This window comes from Cydia strobilella, chromosome Z (assembly GCF_947568885.1).
Source record: "Cydia strobilella chromosome Z, ilCydStro3.1, whole genome shotgun sequence".
In the NCBI taxonomy this organism is placed as follows: Eukaryota; Metazoa; Arthropoda; class Insecta; order Lepidoptera; family Tortricidae; genus Cydia; species Cydia strobilella.
This window is the reverse complement of record NC_086068.1, coordinates 46,161,563-46,178,123: the sequence shown is the minus strand read 5'-3', so window position 1 is coordinate 46,178,123 and position 16,561 is coordinate 46,161,563. Positions and strand designations below refer to the sequence as shown.

The window sequence follows — 16,561 nt, the reverse complement described above, 5'->3', positions numbered from 1 at the left end:
GGGAGGCTGAGGGGCACTGGAGTCGGTTGTCACGTGGGTGACGTCTGTATGAACAGTCTCAGCTACGCTGACGACATGGTGCTGCTCAGCCCCTCCATCAAGGGTCTTAGAAAGCTGGTTTCAGTCTGTGAAAATTATGCTAATTCTCACGGGCTGATTTACAATGTAGCTAAAACAGAACTCATGGTTTTTAAGGCTGGAAGGGGTCCGGATAACATACCAGAAGTCAAACTAAATGGAGAGAAGTTGCGTGTTGTGCAGCGGTTCAAGTATCTTGGCCATATACTGACGGACGACATGAGGGACGACAGTGACATGGAACGAGAGAGAAGAGCGCTGGCTGTTCGTGGCAACATGATAGCCCGTAGGTTTGCCAGGTGTAGCAGGGGAGTCAAATGTACATTATTTAATGCATATTGTCTTTCTTTCTACACCTGTCAACTGTGGGTGAGGTACAGCAGGAAAACGTACAGCGCCATCCGTGTGCAGTATAATAATATATTCCGGACACTGATGGGGCTGCCGCGTTCCTGCAGTGCCTTCACCATGTTCGCGGAAGCCAGAATTCCTGACTTCTTCGCAGTGATACGCGCGCGCATTGCTTCCTTCTGGGAGGGTATGCGCCGCTCGCAAAACACCATTCTCATGTCGGTGTATCGCAACATTAGTTGCAATATGTTTAGGCACTGGCTTTCCGTGCACCAAAACGGGAACAAAAAATAGTGTAATTTATGCTATTTAAATTGTTCAACTTATTTTATTTTATTATTAAGTACTACTTCTTTTGGCGCTTTAACTTTTAAATTGTCTCTTGATATGGGTGTACGAATGTACTTTTTGCCTGAAATAAAACTTTATTTATTTATTTTATTTTTACTATTGCGAGCGTACACTCTATCATTTTGTTTATTACAGTTTTCTTCTATGTCAAAAATTTTCTCGTCCGAAAACAGTATACAACGGTGCTTATTTTTAGCGTACTTCTTCAATAAAGCTTTAGATCTTTTAAGCCTTAAAGCTTTAAGCCGACCATTGAGAAGATGGCCAGTTTTTCGTTTATAAGCACGAAGTCTCAGGTCTTGATTAAGCACTCTTTTCACCGTGTTTTTGCTCAAACCCATCTGGAGGGCCATAACTTTTTGTTTCCTAGCGGGATTTCTGGCAATGCGTGCCCTAATTGCTTGTACAACCGCTGGAGTCCTAGCTGTACGCGGACGACCGCTTCTTTTCTTGTCATTTAAACTAGAGACCTCACTGTATCTTTCTATGGTACGATACACAAATCTTAGAGAATTTTAAATTTTCAAGTAGCTTAAAAATTTTAGTCGGCGAGTGACCACAACGATATAGTGCAATTATTGCGGTACGGCTATCTTTAAGCGTCCACTCCATGTTGAAGAAAACAGAAAATTGCAAAATTATACTACTCAAATATTTAATAAAGATTCGAAATTCAAATGCAGAACGGTTTTTGTTTTAGGAGTTCCAAATTTAAATTTTAAAGGCCAGTGACAGAACTTATGAGCCGACTAGGTAATTACAATGCAAGTCTTGCAACTGCGGCGGCGCGCCGCGAGGCCGCAACATTGCACTGCGCAAATTGCAGGCGCTTAACCACCAACTTACACTATGAAAAAGTGCTTAAGAGGGGCTAAAGCATAATTTTAGGTTTCATATTGGAATGTTACACGTACAGGCATATGCCTTAAAAACATAGATCTAGTATATTTGCTATAGATGCGGCCTACCGCGTGCGCCCGTAAGGGATAGACATAGATGACGTCATAAACTTGGGGATACCATATTGGTAAAAGTTACCCCAATATTTGATATCACGTTGGGGCGATTATCCTGGAGGCAAAGTTAGCTTGTTTGACGGTATTAAAATTGTTGAATAAAATGTCAATGGGCCGTTCTTTTTAGGCGTATGAACAATTAAATACCTGTAGGGCTTCGTCACTTTTTCTTTAATATATGACATCTATTACAGTTTTTAATTAAATACCTCCTATAATTCGCGCAGATGGTACAAAACTAAACATGTTTAGTGAATAAAACGTAAAATAAAATGTATTATGAGTTTAAAATTTTAAGAAATCACAAACCACAATCACAAGAAATTAAACCATTAATGTACACCACATTTAATCTTCACAACATTTGCTTTTTTTTAATTAGAAGTACGAAAAAACTCTAGAGGTCAAAATTACCCATAAAATTATGATATCTTCATCTGGTATCCCTAACATGATTGTTATGCAGCTAAATTAAGAAGTTTAAAAATGGCTGACCTCAGACTCGTCTGAGTAGCTGACAGATTACCACAAACAACCTACGTAATTTGGGCGGATAATTTTACAAATAATGTTTTGTTAATTTGCGTAAATACTTCTGATATTTTTATTGAAATCGTTTGATTCTACATTGCTTTGAGTGTAACGTAATTTTACGATAATATTCTCGCATATTGCGTTAAGAGGAAGGTGTAAAATACCGTACTTACGTGTGAAAGGTTATGTTCTCATATTTTTGCTCAGAGCGGCTATTACAGCCGATTACAGAACAATTCACCATTATTTTATCAGTTCAAGCACTCAAAACGCTAACCAAAACTATATTTCATAAGAGAAAGCACAATTTCATACAAAACAACAATAATTAAACAAGCAACGAACAAGCATGACATGTCACGTATTTGTTTGCCACAACCTCGATTGTGGCAGCGGTGGAAAAGTGACTGTGACAAGGACAAACAATAACAGCGCTTTCTCTGCTACTCCTACTGAAAGATACATAAGACTATCCCGTTCGGTCATTTCCCCCCACCCCTCATGACCGATCCAGTTATACTAGATTCATGCTTAAAAATTAACACGGAAACTAGATTAGATTTGCAAGGGCGCCGCATACTCAAGCCGGATGGGAAAGGTGGACGGCAGACGGCCTAGGCCATTCTCGAGAACTGGCACAGGTAAATACTTGTAGTACGGTACTTCGCGGTCCACAAGGCCGTATAGAAGAGCAAGCTGCTGGTGAATAATCCTGGCTACGAGATTATGTCTGTGCAAGTACTCGCCGTTAGCAAGATGAGAACAACCGGAAATGATATGCCTGAGTGACTCTCCGGGACGGCGGCATGCCCGACAAATGTCGACCGTACCGTCCTTCAGGATATATTTTCGATAGTTGTTCGTCATCATAATTTCGTCCGCAATTGCACAGGCAAAACCCTCGGTTTCTCCGAAGAGGTCCCCGAATCGTAACCAGTTCACCGACGCGAGCAGGTCTACATCAGGTCCCATGAGGGCCTTGTAGAACCGCCCGTGTAGCACCTTACTCTCCCATACCGCCCTGCGGCCAGCAGCACTTTGTACCACAGGTTTGTGCCAGTTCTCGTTTGCCAAGGAGAGCGGCGTGAAGTTCCTGTCCACTGCCACCACATCACGATGCACACCACACTCGTTGTTAAGGAAATAATTCCTGAGATTGCACACCTCGCGGTTGTGGAGATCTTTGGCGTTAAGGAAGCCTCGACCTCCACACTTCCGTGAGATGTACAATCTCATAACTGACGAGCGTGGGTGTAGCATACGGTGTGTGGTGAGCATTAGACGGACCCTCCGATCCAGGGCGTCCAGCTCGGTCTGAGTCCACCTTAGTATGCCAAAGGAGTATATGAGTATGGGCATTACCCAGGCGTTGAAGGCGCGCACTTTGTTGCCTCCTGACAAAAGACTGTTAAGGACTTTTGTGAGCCGACTGAAAAAGCGCTCCTTCACCGACCGTCTAATACCCTCGCCCTCAATACCCAACGACTGTGACATACCAAGGTATTTATAGGTTTCTGATTCAGAGATAGATCTGAAAGACATTGTCTCAGAAAGTTGTAAATTTGTTGAATTTACAACCTCCCCCAGCTGTACATGCATAACCGCACACTTATCGACACCAAACTCCATTCTGATGGCGGTACTGAAAACTTCTGTGGTTTTCAATAGCACCATCAAGTCTTGGTTATTTGGCGCAAATAGCTTGAGGTCATCCATGTACAGTAGGTGAGAAATGACTTCACCCTCTCTCCGAAGCTGGCAACCTAACCCTGAATCCTTCAGCAGGGTGCTGAGGGGATTCAGAGCTAGGCAGAACCACAGGGGGCTCAGACTGTCACCCTCGCTCGATCCTTATAAAGTCCTGCGGGCCAGGGCGGTCATCCCCACCTCCTGGTTGACGAAGGACTGTGAACCACTGCCTCATACACGCACTTAGGAAGGATATTAAAGCTGCATCAAGTTTATACAGCTCCAATATCCTTCTCAGCCACGAGTGAGGCACCGAATCATAGGCCTTCTTATAGTCAATCCAGGCGGCCGAGAGGGCCCCCCTGTTCCGCCGAACTTGCTGGCATATGGTCGTGTTAATGAGGAGGAGCTCTTTAGTACCACGGGACCCAACCCTACATCCATTTTGAGCGGAGGCCAAAATGTTGTTAGCGACAATGTGCGCGTTAATTTTTGCTCTCAAAATGGATGTAAGGAGCTTGTAAAGTGTAGGCAAGCAGGTGATGGGTCTGTAGTTCTTCGCTTCCGTGGTGCAGGAAGGTTACACCTGTTGTTAGGGAAGGTGGGAGGGAAGTCGAACATATTTAATAATTATTAATATTATTATTTATATTGAAATTTTGTACGGAACCCTCGGTGCGCGAGTTAAACGAACTCGCACTTGACCGTTTTTTTTAATTTTTGTATAAAATAGCTAGTGATAGTAGTTATATATCTGAGGGACGTGACGAGCAAAATTTTAAACATAAGTATATTTTCAGTTAATGTAAGGTAAAACGATAAAAACCCGCGCGATGGCCATATATTTATTGTTTCCTTCTAATTTGTTGACATTACGCCCCCTCGTCACAGTCCTAACAATTGCCCTAAGAAAAGCTCCAAGTGCCAAACCGTAGGTAGCACAAAGCACGTTAATTTCCAACAATGAGCGTTAAAAAATATCCATTGTTTTGGTTTAAGACCAGCAACAAATCCGCAAGCAAATGCCATCCCTTAAAACCTTTGAGCTCTAATTATTCGTTTTCGCAATTTCGTGTTAAATGCTTGTACACCAACTTGTGTCCTTTGTCCTCACAGCCGCGATGGGTGGCGCGCACACAGGGCACCCGTTCTTGTCGTGCCCACGTGCCCGGAGCGGACGCCCAGCGCGACTTCTCCTCATACTGCTCGGGGTCACTGACCCATGACTAGCCTAGTTCAACAAATGTACTAACTTGTGTCCCTTGTCCTCACACCCGCGATGCGTCGCGCACACAGGGCACCCGTTCTTGGCGTGCGCGCGGCCCACGTGCCCGCAGCGGTCGCAGCGGCCCGGAGCGGACGCCCAGCGCGACTTCTCTTCGTACTGCTCAGGGTCACTGACCCATGACACTAACCTAGTTCAACAAATGTGTCTTTATTTTTTATTTTATTTTTTATTTATTGGTTCACCAACAATTGTTTACACTTTGTTAAGTATAGTAACTACAAACGTTTTAACTATTATCGCTTAGCGTAACAATTACTTAAAGGTAAACACCACATGCATTGAATGAAGTAAGAAAACTGCATCTACGTGACATACTTTACAATAATAATAATGCTGGCATGAATTATAACAGAGACTCATACTGTTTACAATCGAAATTAAACTATCCTATCGTGAGACATATTTCAAAATGTTTAGATCAGTACGGTTTCACTCACTATTATTTTTAGTTGCTTTACAATAACAATAACAATGCAGAGATTACTACTTTACTATAAAATTAAAATGTGATTGTCTCTTTACCAAGTTTCAGCCACTATTAACATAGTTATATACACACAATTAGGCTAGCTGAGAGCTAGTCATAGCGAACAAAGGTGTCCAGAAAACTAAAGACTGCCATATACAGTAGGGGTTTACCTGGATATTATATCTTTGTCAGAAATAGTATGTAGATACGACAATACAGTGGTTATCGAGGAACCACACGCACCGAGGCTGTAGTCGCATCCACATAACAGAGCCAAAGCCACCATCTTATTGCGGCCGAAACCTACAAAGATAATAAATACATACCTATACAACAGAATTTCGGTCAACAGAATTTCGGGCAACGACTTTTTAGATTTTGTTTGTGCTACGCTCAAAAATTAAATATTAATTACTTAAACTAGACTGTCGTACACTAAACCTTCGGGAAACCGAATATAAAGTAACTTACCATTACTCTGAAACATTTTCTCAGCGTCATAGCAGTCGATCGAGCCTTGCATGGCGCCCCCGCCAGACGCGCTCGACACGCTAAAGTTGCGATACACGCGTCGCGCGCCGTACGCGAAACAATCCGAGTCCTGGGATACTACAGCGTCCACCAGCTACATTTCAATACAAAATATTCATAAATTATCTTGTACTTTGAATTGGGACTCCCATTTTTAATAACAATACAATTTCAATGTGAGCATTGCAGGAACAGTCAACTTGTGATGAACCTGGTCTAAATAAAGACGGAGGCAATATGAAAAGTGATAATAAAACAAAAACCCAAACAAGGATGTCTCATCTATAAAAAAATATACGTAAACTACTTATTCCTGAAAGTTCAGGATGACCTGCCGAGTCATTTCCAAAATAAGATTATATTTGGATAAGCACAAACAACAAATACAAATAAAATACTAACACCTTGAGCATTTAGATGTGCACAGGTAGCCTCAGCCTCTCCTTTTGCTTTTATGCATCTAACCCCCATTGACTTCAGAAGTGTTTCACACTGAAACCAGGTAAAAGGGTATACACATGCTCTAAAACAATATTACACTATATATACATATATACACTAGCGCCACTGGTAAATAATAGTGATTATTTTAATTTAACGATAGATATTTAAAAAAGGGGGCCGCTATGTTCTGTATTTTGTATTTAAGTACCTTTTAAATACATTATAATAGCTTTTACGTTGCTGGATTCGTCAAACTATGCGTCCAAAGATAAACAGCCGTTTTTGTTTTGAGTACATACATCGACGAATCCAGCAACATAAAAAAGCTTGGATGTATTCAAAAGGTACTTACTTACTTAAATACAAAATACAGTACGTAGCGGCCCCCTTTTTTAAATATCTATTGTTAAATTTAAATAATCACAATATGTAACAGTGGCGCTAGTGAGCATGTTGATGGGCTCTTAATAGTTTGTGTGCAAATCCCTACTAGTGTTATGAATGCATAATCTGTCTGTCTGTTACCTCTTCACAAATAAAGAAACTGCTGAGCTGATTTAGATGAAATTTGGCATGGAGATTGTTTTAGGCCCGGGTAGGACATTTGGTAGTTTTTATCAATCATCATCATCATTCCAAGCAGACAAAGTTGTGTGCAGAAGCTAGTAAGTAGTAATGTTATCACACAGGTTGATAGAAAAGGAGTACCCTTTTATGAGGTACAATCAGAAAATTTGACATTAAGGCTGCGGATCAACCATCTGCGCATCAATCAATGCTCAGTACCAGTAATTTACTTCATTTAATTTTGTTTCAAGTAGTAATGACACAAATTTCCAGATTACATATAATCATCTAAGTACATTTTTGTATAGGCCCAAGTTTGAGTGTGTTATGGTCTAGACTCTAGTGTATAGTAGCTTAATTGATTTAGCTTTAATATTTTTATAATAATGGAAGTAGACTAGACTATGTGACCATTGAAACCTCGTACCTCTTTGAGGATATTACTGAATCTTTTTCTTCTAACATCAGGTTGTTTGTTAGTTACAGTTGCAGTTCTGGGAGCAGCTCCTCTGAATTGCATAGCATTACGAGTAGCCATCACATCTCGTTTAAGCTCCGGTGCATCACCATCCAGTACAAATATTGGCTCTACATCAGCTAAGAGGAGGTACATGGTACGGAAAAACAAATTCCTGAAAAAAAAAACGTTAATCTGAGTGTGCTTGCAAGTCTTTAGACTAAGAATGTTGAAAAATACTACCTTAAATATAACTTAGGCTGAATATGGTACTCTGTAACATTTTGGCTATCACACACCCATCCTGCCAAATCCACAGCTAGTACCTCTCCTCTTATCTGAATAATTAAAAAATATAATATGTAATCATTAATGTGTACCTACTTGAATAAAAGACAATAGCGAAATATGTTAAAACATACCTCATGAAGAGATTTCTTTTCACTGAACGGGGTTAATACAGTCCAAAGTCCTTTTATTCCCATTTCCTTCAATGTCTAAACTTCTTAAATAAAAGTAGTACTTACACACAAAGAAAAAACATGAAATTTCGCAAATTTTCCTTAAAGGAATTTCTTTCATCATATTGAAAGCCTCACCTTCTTCAAACTAAATCATACGTTCAAGCAGTATCAGATCCATTAAAACTTCGAATAAAAGTAACGAAAATATTACACAAATACACGTGATAATAAGAAAATACCTAGACTCAAAATCATACATATACTATACATATACTATACATATACTATACATATACTATACATATACTATACATATACTATACATACACTATTATTATTATTATTAAAAGTTCTTTATTTAGATAACCAGGATCCACATATTGTTAGTTACATATTTTGTTTTACTTATAACTAAGGTTAGTAGGTTTATAATACAATAAAATAACAATTAAAATTAAATTGAAAATTAAATTACATTACATTATATTATTATTGTCCGTTCATGGATCACCGCTGAACACCTCCACTTGCGACTGTGCAGCACCGATTCATGTACGGACAGTCCAGTCTGCTCGAGATCATTTTCAGGATACTGTTGGTGCTGGCCCTCACCCTGCGCACCAGGGAGGCACATCTTTTACGCATTGTTGCATAAAAACAATCTACGTGTGCTTCTGCAAACATCCCTGATGCACTACAGTGTCGAGGCAGCCCCAACAGTACCCTAAATGCGTTGTTGTATTGTACTCGGAGGGCATTGTAACCAGTCTTGGTGAATCTAGCCCACAGGCTGCACGTGTAAAAACTTGTACAGTACGCTCTAAAAAGTGTAAGTTTTACGTCACGTGAACATCGTGCAAACCTGCGGGCAATCATGTTTGCTCTTCGTGACAATGCCCTCCTTTCCCTTTCAACGTCCTCATTATCCCTGAGGTCGGCCGTTACCAGATGCCCTAGGTATTTCAACTGATTTACTCTCTGTAGAGGTGTACCATTCAATGTAACTGGGGGCATGTGATCTGGGATCTTACAGCCGGCCCCAAAGACCATGACCTCGCTTTTTTTACTATTGTATAGTAACCCGTGATCCTTCGCATACCTTTCACAAATACTGACGAGTTTCCTCAGGCCACAGATGGATGCGCTCAGCAACACCATGTCATCCGCGTAGCTGATATTGTTTACGCATACACCGTCCACATGACAGCCGACATGCGTGTTACCGAGCGCACCCACCAGTCCGTCTACATACAAGTTGAAAAGAACCGGCGAGGTCAACCCTCCCTGCCTCACGCCGCACTCCTGTCTGTATGGTGTCGACAATGCCCCTGCCCATCGAACTTGGTTGACCTGGCCTCCATACCAGTATTTTAATAAATTAACAATCTCTGGCGGGACATGAACCTCATTTAGTTTGTTCCACAGTATGTCGTAGGAGACCAGGTCAAACGCCTTCGAAAGGTCGAGGAAACAAGCATAAACATCGGTTTTCCGTTTCGTATAATAGTGAACAGTGTGCTTTAAACCTAAAATGGCACTTTCTGTTGATAAACCAGACCATACTATACATATACTATACTATACATATACTATTATACTCTTTGCTCTGCTTTGCTCAAAATAAAATATTCAATTTCAAAGTAAGGTGAGCAACGGAATTATTTTGACAACCTATGACTTGGCTTTTTTTTTCCTATTCCTGTGACAACATCTTGACATGTTTTGTTTAATAATCTTAACACACTACCGCGCCGCACCAAGTTCACAGTACGGTGCGGTAGTGTGTTATAGCTAGGATTTACAGACGGCCGCACCAGACCGCCACTAGTATTTGCGTTTGGGGGCATTTTTTATATAGAGGGCTCATAAATCTAAAGGCGTGTCCCCAACGAAATAGAATAACTATAGAAGACTAACTTGAGCTCAAAAATGACCCCACGGCTACTGTGCCGAAAACATAGACATAGTATAGTAGTTATAGACATGAAACCGAGCGACCAGGGGTAAGAGAAAGACATATTCATGTATTGACAGGTTAATGTATGGCAGCATAATCCTTTTTCTCTTTCACATTTATAAATTACGGTATTTCGCCATCGCCTCCTACCTATGCTGCCATAACCCGACCATGAAAAAAAACCCGGTCGGTGATAAGGACAAAGCATGGCACTATTTTCTCTTTTCTCTTATAGGAATCGCAATAAGACTATCTTTCTCTATCAAAGAGTGTCAGGGCCTTGGCCGAAAACCAAAGATAGATATAACTCCGCCGTAATAGATGGATGGATAGTCTAAGATAGTCTAAGGAAAAAACGTGCCTCGAAAATCACGAAAGTTTGATTCTCGATCAGAGAGCGCTACTAGCTTTGGCCTACTGTCGTATAGATGGCGTTGACGGTTTCGTTTGCTATATAACAATTTTAACGCATATCAGTGAAAGAACATGGGTCAAAATCATAAAAATAATTAATGCAAATAAAAAAAATCATTTTTAAATACATTTTATTGTGTTTTTATAAATCTTCATTAATAGTTTTAAAGTGTGTCGATAGATGGCAGTGAATTTACTGTGGTTACAAAATCTACTATGACAATATCGCTCTATCTTATTATATCCTCTTTGCCGAAAACGAATCGACTGTGCCGCGCGGAATTTGACAGCTATAGTAGTTAGTACAACCGTATAGTAGTGGTATATACCATGGAGACTATATAAAGGAGCCAAATCTCTATGTATGAAAAGTGTCCATCAAAAAACAGTAATTAGGCGGCGCCACCATACACCGAAATACTACCAAAAGCAACCTACGTAATTTGGTCGGGTTATTTGTTGCCTTATATGGTTCATGTTATACTCATGTCCCAGAGCCTAACTAGCGCCACCGGAGAGATTAGGAACTATTATTTAAAGCTGAAAGCGGTCACTTTTGCAACAATTCTGCCATAAGAGATTGGCATCCTTTCTATACCATCCATAGTATATACTTTTTGAGTACGACAGCGGCCTTTTGTGGCATAACATGTCATGATGTCAGCCCATATAAAATTATTAATTCGGAAAGCCACATAAAATGCCTTCTTGTGCGGTAAAATGGTGCCGCAACAATTCAATAAAACACAAGAAAAAAGGATGGGATTACAACATAGACCTAGCATTACATAGACCAGCTATACGCGTGCGCCCGTAAGGGATAGACATAGATGACGTCATAAACGTGGGGATACCATATTGGTAAAAATTACCCCAATATTTGATATCACGTTGGGGCGATTACCCTGGAGGCAAAGTTAGCTTGTTTGACGGTATTAAAAAATTGTTAAATAAAATGTCAATGGGCCGTTCTTTTTAGGCGTATAAACAATGAAATACCTCCTATAATTCGCGCAGGTGGTACAAAACTAAACATGTTTAGTAAATAAAACGTAAAATAAAATGTATTATGGGTTTTAATTTAAAGAAATCACAAATCGCAATCACACCAATTAATGTACACCACATTTAATCTTCACAACATTGTTTATTTATTTTTTGGAATTAGAAGTAAGAAAAAACTTCGAGGTCAAAATTACCCATAAAATTATGATATTTTCATCTGGTATCCCTAACATGATTGTTATGCAGCTAAATTAAGAAGAAGTTTAATAATGGCTGACCTCAGACCAGGGGGGGGACAGTCCCTTAGAGAGCCATTTATTCGAAAAAATAGCGTCATCTTTATTACTTAACTCGGAACTGGTTTTTTTATGTGGCATCCCCGCACCCATGTTGGCAACACTGTATCTGTTATTGACTTAAAAGTAAAACAATTTTGTTTCGTGCTCCTCTTTTTATATTTCAGCCATTTAAAATAGTTTATTTCTATTACATTTGGGTCAATTTTTGAGTGGGCATTTTTTGCAAATTGAATGTGGGATAACACAATTGCTTATCAGCGTCCTTATGCTTGACTAAGTTTACAATGCCGCATTGTTGTGCATTTGGATGTTCGAAGAAAGGTAAATTATTTTGTCTAGAATTACTACTACTACACTACATTTTCTGTTGTTGAAATGTTGATATACATACTACGATTCGAGATGTTAAAATGGTCACGCAGATGTTACACCATTTGAATTTATTTAAATAAATAATTTATTTCAGGTGCGGTGCTGCACGTTTTTCCAAATCCAAACAAACACCCTGATCGATTTAAAGTTTGGGCTCAGCTTATTGGGGGCAAGTTGGGCACCCCATCAGATTATGAATTTTATAAAAAAAAGAGGATTTGCGATCTTCATTTTACCGAAGAACATAGGAATCGCTTTAAGCGATTAAATGCTATAGCAGTACCGACCCTATGTCTACTTGGTAAGTTTCTATTATGTATAACGTAAAAACACAATAATAACATTTTATAACCGCCACAGTATGCCTGACTGACTGTTTTCAAGCCTAAATCACTATACTGATTGTGCTAAAGTTGTACCAAAAAATAGCAGTTAAATTTAATAAATCTAATAATAATAAATAAATAATATAGGACATTACTAAGCGAGGTTTAGACTAGCAAGAACTTGCATGCAATTTACGTTACATTGCTGCCTACTAAGGTAAACTTCATTCAAAATGTTTATCAGATACCGCAATGTATTGAAAATTGCATGCAAGTTCTTGCTAGTCTAAACCTCACTTTACACAAATAATCCAAGTCCCGCAGTAAGCTCTATAAGGCTTGCGTTGTGGGCACTAGACGACGATATATATAACATATAAACTTTTATATAAATACTTAAATACATATAAAACACCCATGACTCAGCAACAAATGTCCGAGCTCATCACACGAAAGAATGCCGTTACCTACCGGTTTAGAACCCGGGATGGGACCATCGGCTTCATAGGCAGGGTCACTACCTACTAGGCCAGACAGGTCGTCAAAAGTGAATGTGAATGACATTAAAATTTGGAACTGAACTTATGCAACAATTTTGCATATTATATGCCTTGTGTAAAGTCAGCAATGCCATTGCAGGGGGGGGGGGTCACTTTTTCTGCAGATGACTCTACCAGCGTGAGCTACGCGCTACGAGCATAGCCAACAACATGAGAATCCACCACAACATCCACCTTTCAAGATGTTGCTCCTGTAACTGACATTCAGCCCACCTTTCATTCTGCTGCTTCTGCGCCAGGTAATTCACGATCCTTCCGCCATAGGTATCCTTTTTTTAGGGTTCCGTACCCAAAGGGTATTACTAAGACTCCGCTGTCCGTCTGTCCGTCCGTCTGTCCGTCTGTCTGTCTGTCACCAGGCTGTATCTCATGAACCGTGATAGCTAGACAGTTGAAATTTTCACAGATGATGTATTTCTGTTGCCGCTATAACAACAAATACTAAAAACAGAATAATATAAATATTTAAATGGGGCTCCCATACAACAAACGTGATTTTTTTGCTGTTTTTTTCCGTAATGGTATGGAACCCTTCGTGCGCGAGTCCGACTCGCACTTGGCCGGTTTTATTTACGTCAACTTAGAAGTTTGATTTTGTCCCAGCTTCAAGGGACTGTAGACCTGAGTTATACTTAGGTATATAGTTTTGATTTCTACTCTATACCTCCACGTCTTCTCGAGATAAAGGATCTTTAGCGACGTGACAGCGGACGTACAGAGTCGCACCCTAAAAGGCACAATATTTATCAAATTAGCCCCCAAATATGTGGGTAGTGACTGTTTATGTCATTGCGATTATCTATATAAATAAGTTTTTGCGAAAAAATAGTTTTGTATGTACAACTTTTTATTGCTGACTGTAGGTATTTACTTTTCTTTCCACGTGCCGTGCAAATATACTCTTCGAGACAATGCTAACAATCCGAAACACAATTAGTTTGCGTTGGTTTATCACAGAGTTCTCAAGACCAAGTCCTGTCTCCGTCATCAGATCAGCTCCACGTCATCATAATATTGGATTGTCATCCGATTTACATGTGTATGCAAAATTTCAGCTCAATCGGAAGTCGAGTAAAGTTCAAAGTGTTTTTATTTAATAGTAGTAGTGTTTGGTAGTAGTGTTTTTATGTAATAGTAGTGGGTCAAATTTGCTTTAACATCCAAGATTTGACCCACGCTAACTAACATTCAGTTCATACCTACCTCCTAACAGTCAAGTTAAATAAAAGCTTGTAAAAAGTGCAAAACGAATGTATCTAATTATCAAAGCTGCTCAAAAATGTCATGAGAATCGATTGAGAAATGACAAACGGCGTACATACGAAAGCATATTTACCTACCTAAGCTGAAAAGGAGATGTTTCGCTTGTTTTCGCTCACTCAGTCATCACTTCACCAGTGTCTGGGCTTATTATTATAATTATTAATTATAGCAATATAGGTATACTGTTAACGGTACTTTCGAATCGTAATTTCGGTTAACTCGGGATTTGGTACCTGCGTCCCAAACCTACCTACGTACCTATTTTTCCACCCGATAAATATACTTTTAATTTTTTTTAATACGTCGGTGGCAAACAAGCATGCGGCCCGCCTGATTGTAAGCAGTCACCATAGCCTATGGATGCCTGCAACTCCAGAGGTGTTACTGTTATAGTTATACGTGCACGTTGCCGACCCTAAAACTACGCACCCTCGTTGAACTCTAAATAAATAATATAAATATATTTAACATAAATTTTGTATGTAAACATATGTTTAATACGCTTTTTCAGGCACATCATGCGCCCAACATAAGTACTTCTCTTGGGATTCACAATCAACCTACCTTTCATTTCGCTACTTCTGCCGCAGGGTGGCCCCAGGTAAATAACAATCCTTGCACTCACATACTAACTGTGCGTCACGTAATTACGTACATGTGTGTGTGTGTGTTTTTTTTTATTTATTTAATCGACAGATGTCCAACACCTAGCACTACCTAGCTCGCGCTATACGCTCAAATTTGATATAATAATACATAATGTATTAATACGAAATGATACAAATAGGTAAAGCATGGCTTGGCCCAACTTATTTTTAGGACTTTACTAAGATTCCTCTGTCCGTCTGTTCGTCTGTCTGTCACCAGGCTATATCTCATGAACCGTGAGTGCTTAGACATTAGAAATTTTCACAAATGATATATTTCTGTTGCCGCTTTATCATCAAATACTAAAAACAGAATAAAATAAATATTTAAGTGGGGCTCCTATTCAACAAACGCGATTTTTTTGCCGTTTTTTTGCGTAATGGTACGGAACCCTTCGTGCGCAAGCCCGACTTGCACTTGGCCAGTTTTTTTATGTATGTTCGCCGATAACTCCGACACCCGTGATCCGATTTGACTGATTTGAGTAATTATTTTTTAGTTTGAAAGGAGGTCCTCAATTTTTAGGATTACGTACCCAAAGGGTAAAAACGGGACCCTATTACTAAGACTCTGTCTGCTGTCTATCTGTCTGTCTGTCTGTCTATCTGTCTGTCTGTCTGTCCGTCTGTCACCAGGCTGTATCTCACGAACCGTGATAGCTAGACAGTTGAAATTTTCACAGATGATGTATTTCTGTTGCCGCTATAATAACAAATACTCCGCCGTGATTCGCGCATGAGTGTGGAGGGCCCACTCGAAACAGAATAAAATAAGTATTTAAGTGGGGCTCCCATACAACAAACGTGATTTTTTTGCGTAATGGTACGGAACTCTTCGTGCGCGAGCCCGACTCGCACTTGGCCGATTTTTAAAGGTACATTACATGTATAGTGAGTAGGGTGTTTTCTTAAGCAACTCGAACATTTTCTCTCGAAAACAATCAATTTGATGAAGTGAATCTGATGATGATGATTTTTTGATAATAATGTTATTTTATAATATGCAGTATGTTCAGCGATTACTCCGACACCTTCCTGTGCACTGTGGTTCGATTTGAACAATTATTTTTTTTAATTTGAAAGACGTTACCTCCATAGTGGTCGCATAATATATTTTTCCCCTCACTAGCTCGGAAAGCCGCCTTTTATCCTTTAAAACAAGCGGGGAAAAACGCATTTTATCCACTAGTGGGGAAAGTAATTTGACCTTGGATGGAGCGTGTTTAAGTAGCTTTTGACAGATAACAAAACGTAAAACGCTCATAATAATGGTTCGTTCGATATTAATTATCATTAAATAAATGGTTTGAGAATTTAATATACAATACCAAATTTTGCTTTATTTCATGATTTTAAGTCATAAACCTTAAATTCCATAAGAAACATTTGTTTTTTTTTAAATGATGTTGAATGTTGTGATGTTTACTTTAGTTTAGTTTAGAATAGTAAAATTTAATATAGATTAGAATGTATAAATTA

General features: G+C 39.4%; 1 protein-coding gene across 1 annotated transcript in view; it reads right to left on the bottom strand.

Moving 5' to 3' along the window:
* LOC134753904 (flap endonuclease GEN) overlaps positions 1-8,565 on the bottom strand; it is a 28,016-nt gene extending 19,451 nt beyond the window's left edge. The window contains exons 1-7 of the mRNA XM_063689868.1: positions 8,198-8,565; positions 8,019-8,113; positions 7,746-7,950; positions 6,710-6,799; positions 6,248-6,401; positions 5,947-6,079; positions 5,273-5,434 (exon numbers count right to left, since the gene is read on the bottom strand). Coding sequence (XP_063545938.1) covers positions 5,273-5,434; positions 5,947-6,079; positions 6,248-6,401; positions 6,710-6,799; positions 7,746-7,950; positions 8,019-8,113; positions 8,198-8,260 — 902 coding nt within the window. The 5' untranslated portion in view covers positions 8,261-8,565. The remainder of the gene's footprint in view (positions 1-5,272; positions 5,435-5,946; positions 6,080-6,247; positions 6,402-6,709; positions 6,800-7,745; positions 7,951-8,018; positions 8,114-8,197) is intronic.
* Positions 8,566-16,561: the final 7,996 nt, after the last annotated feature.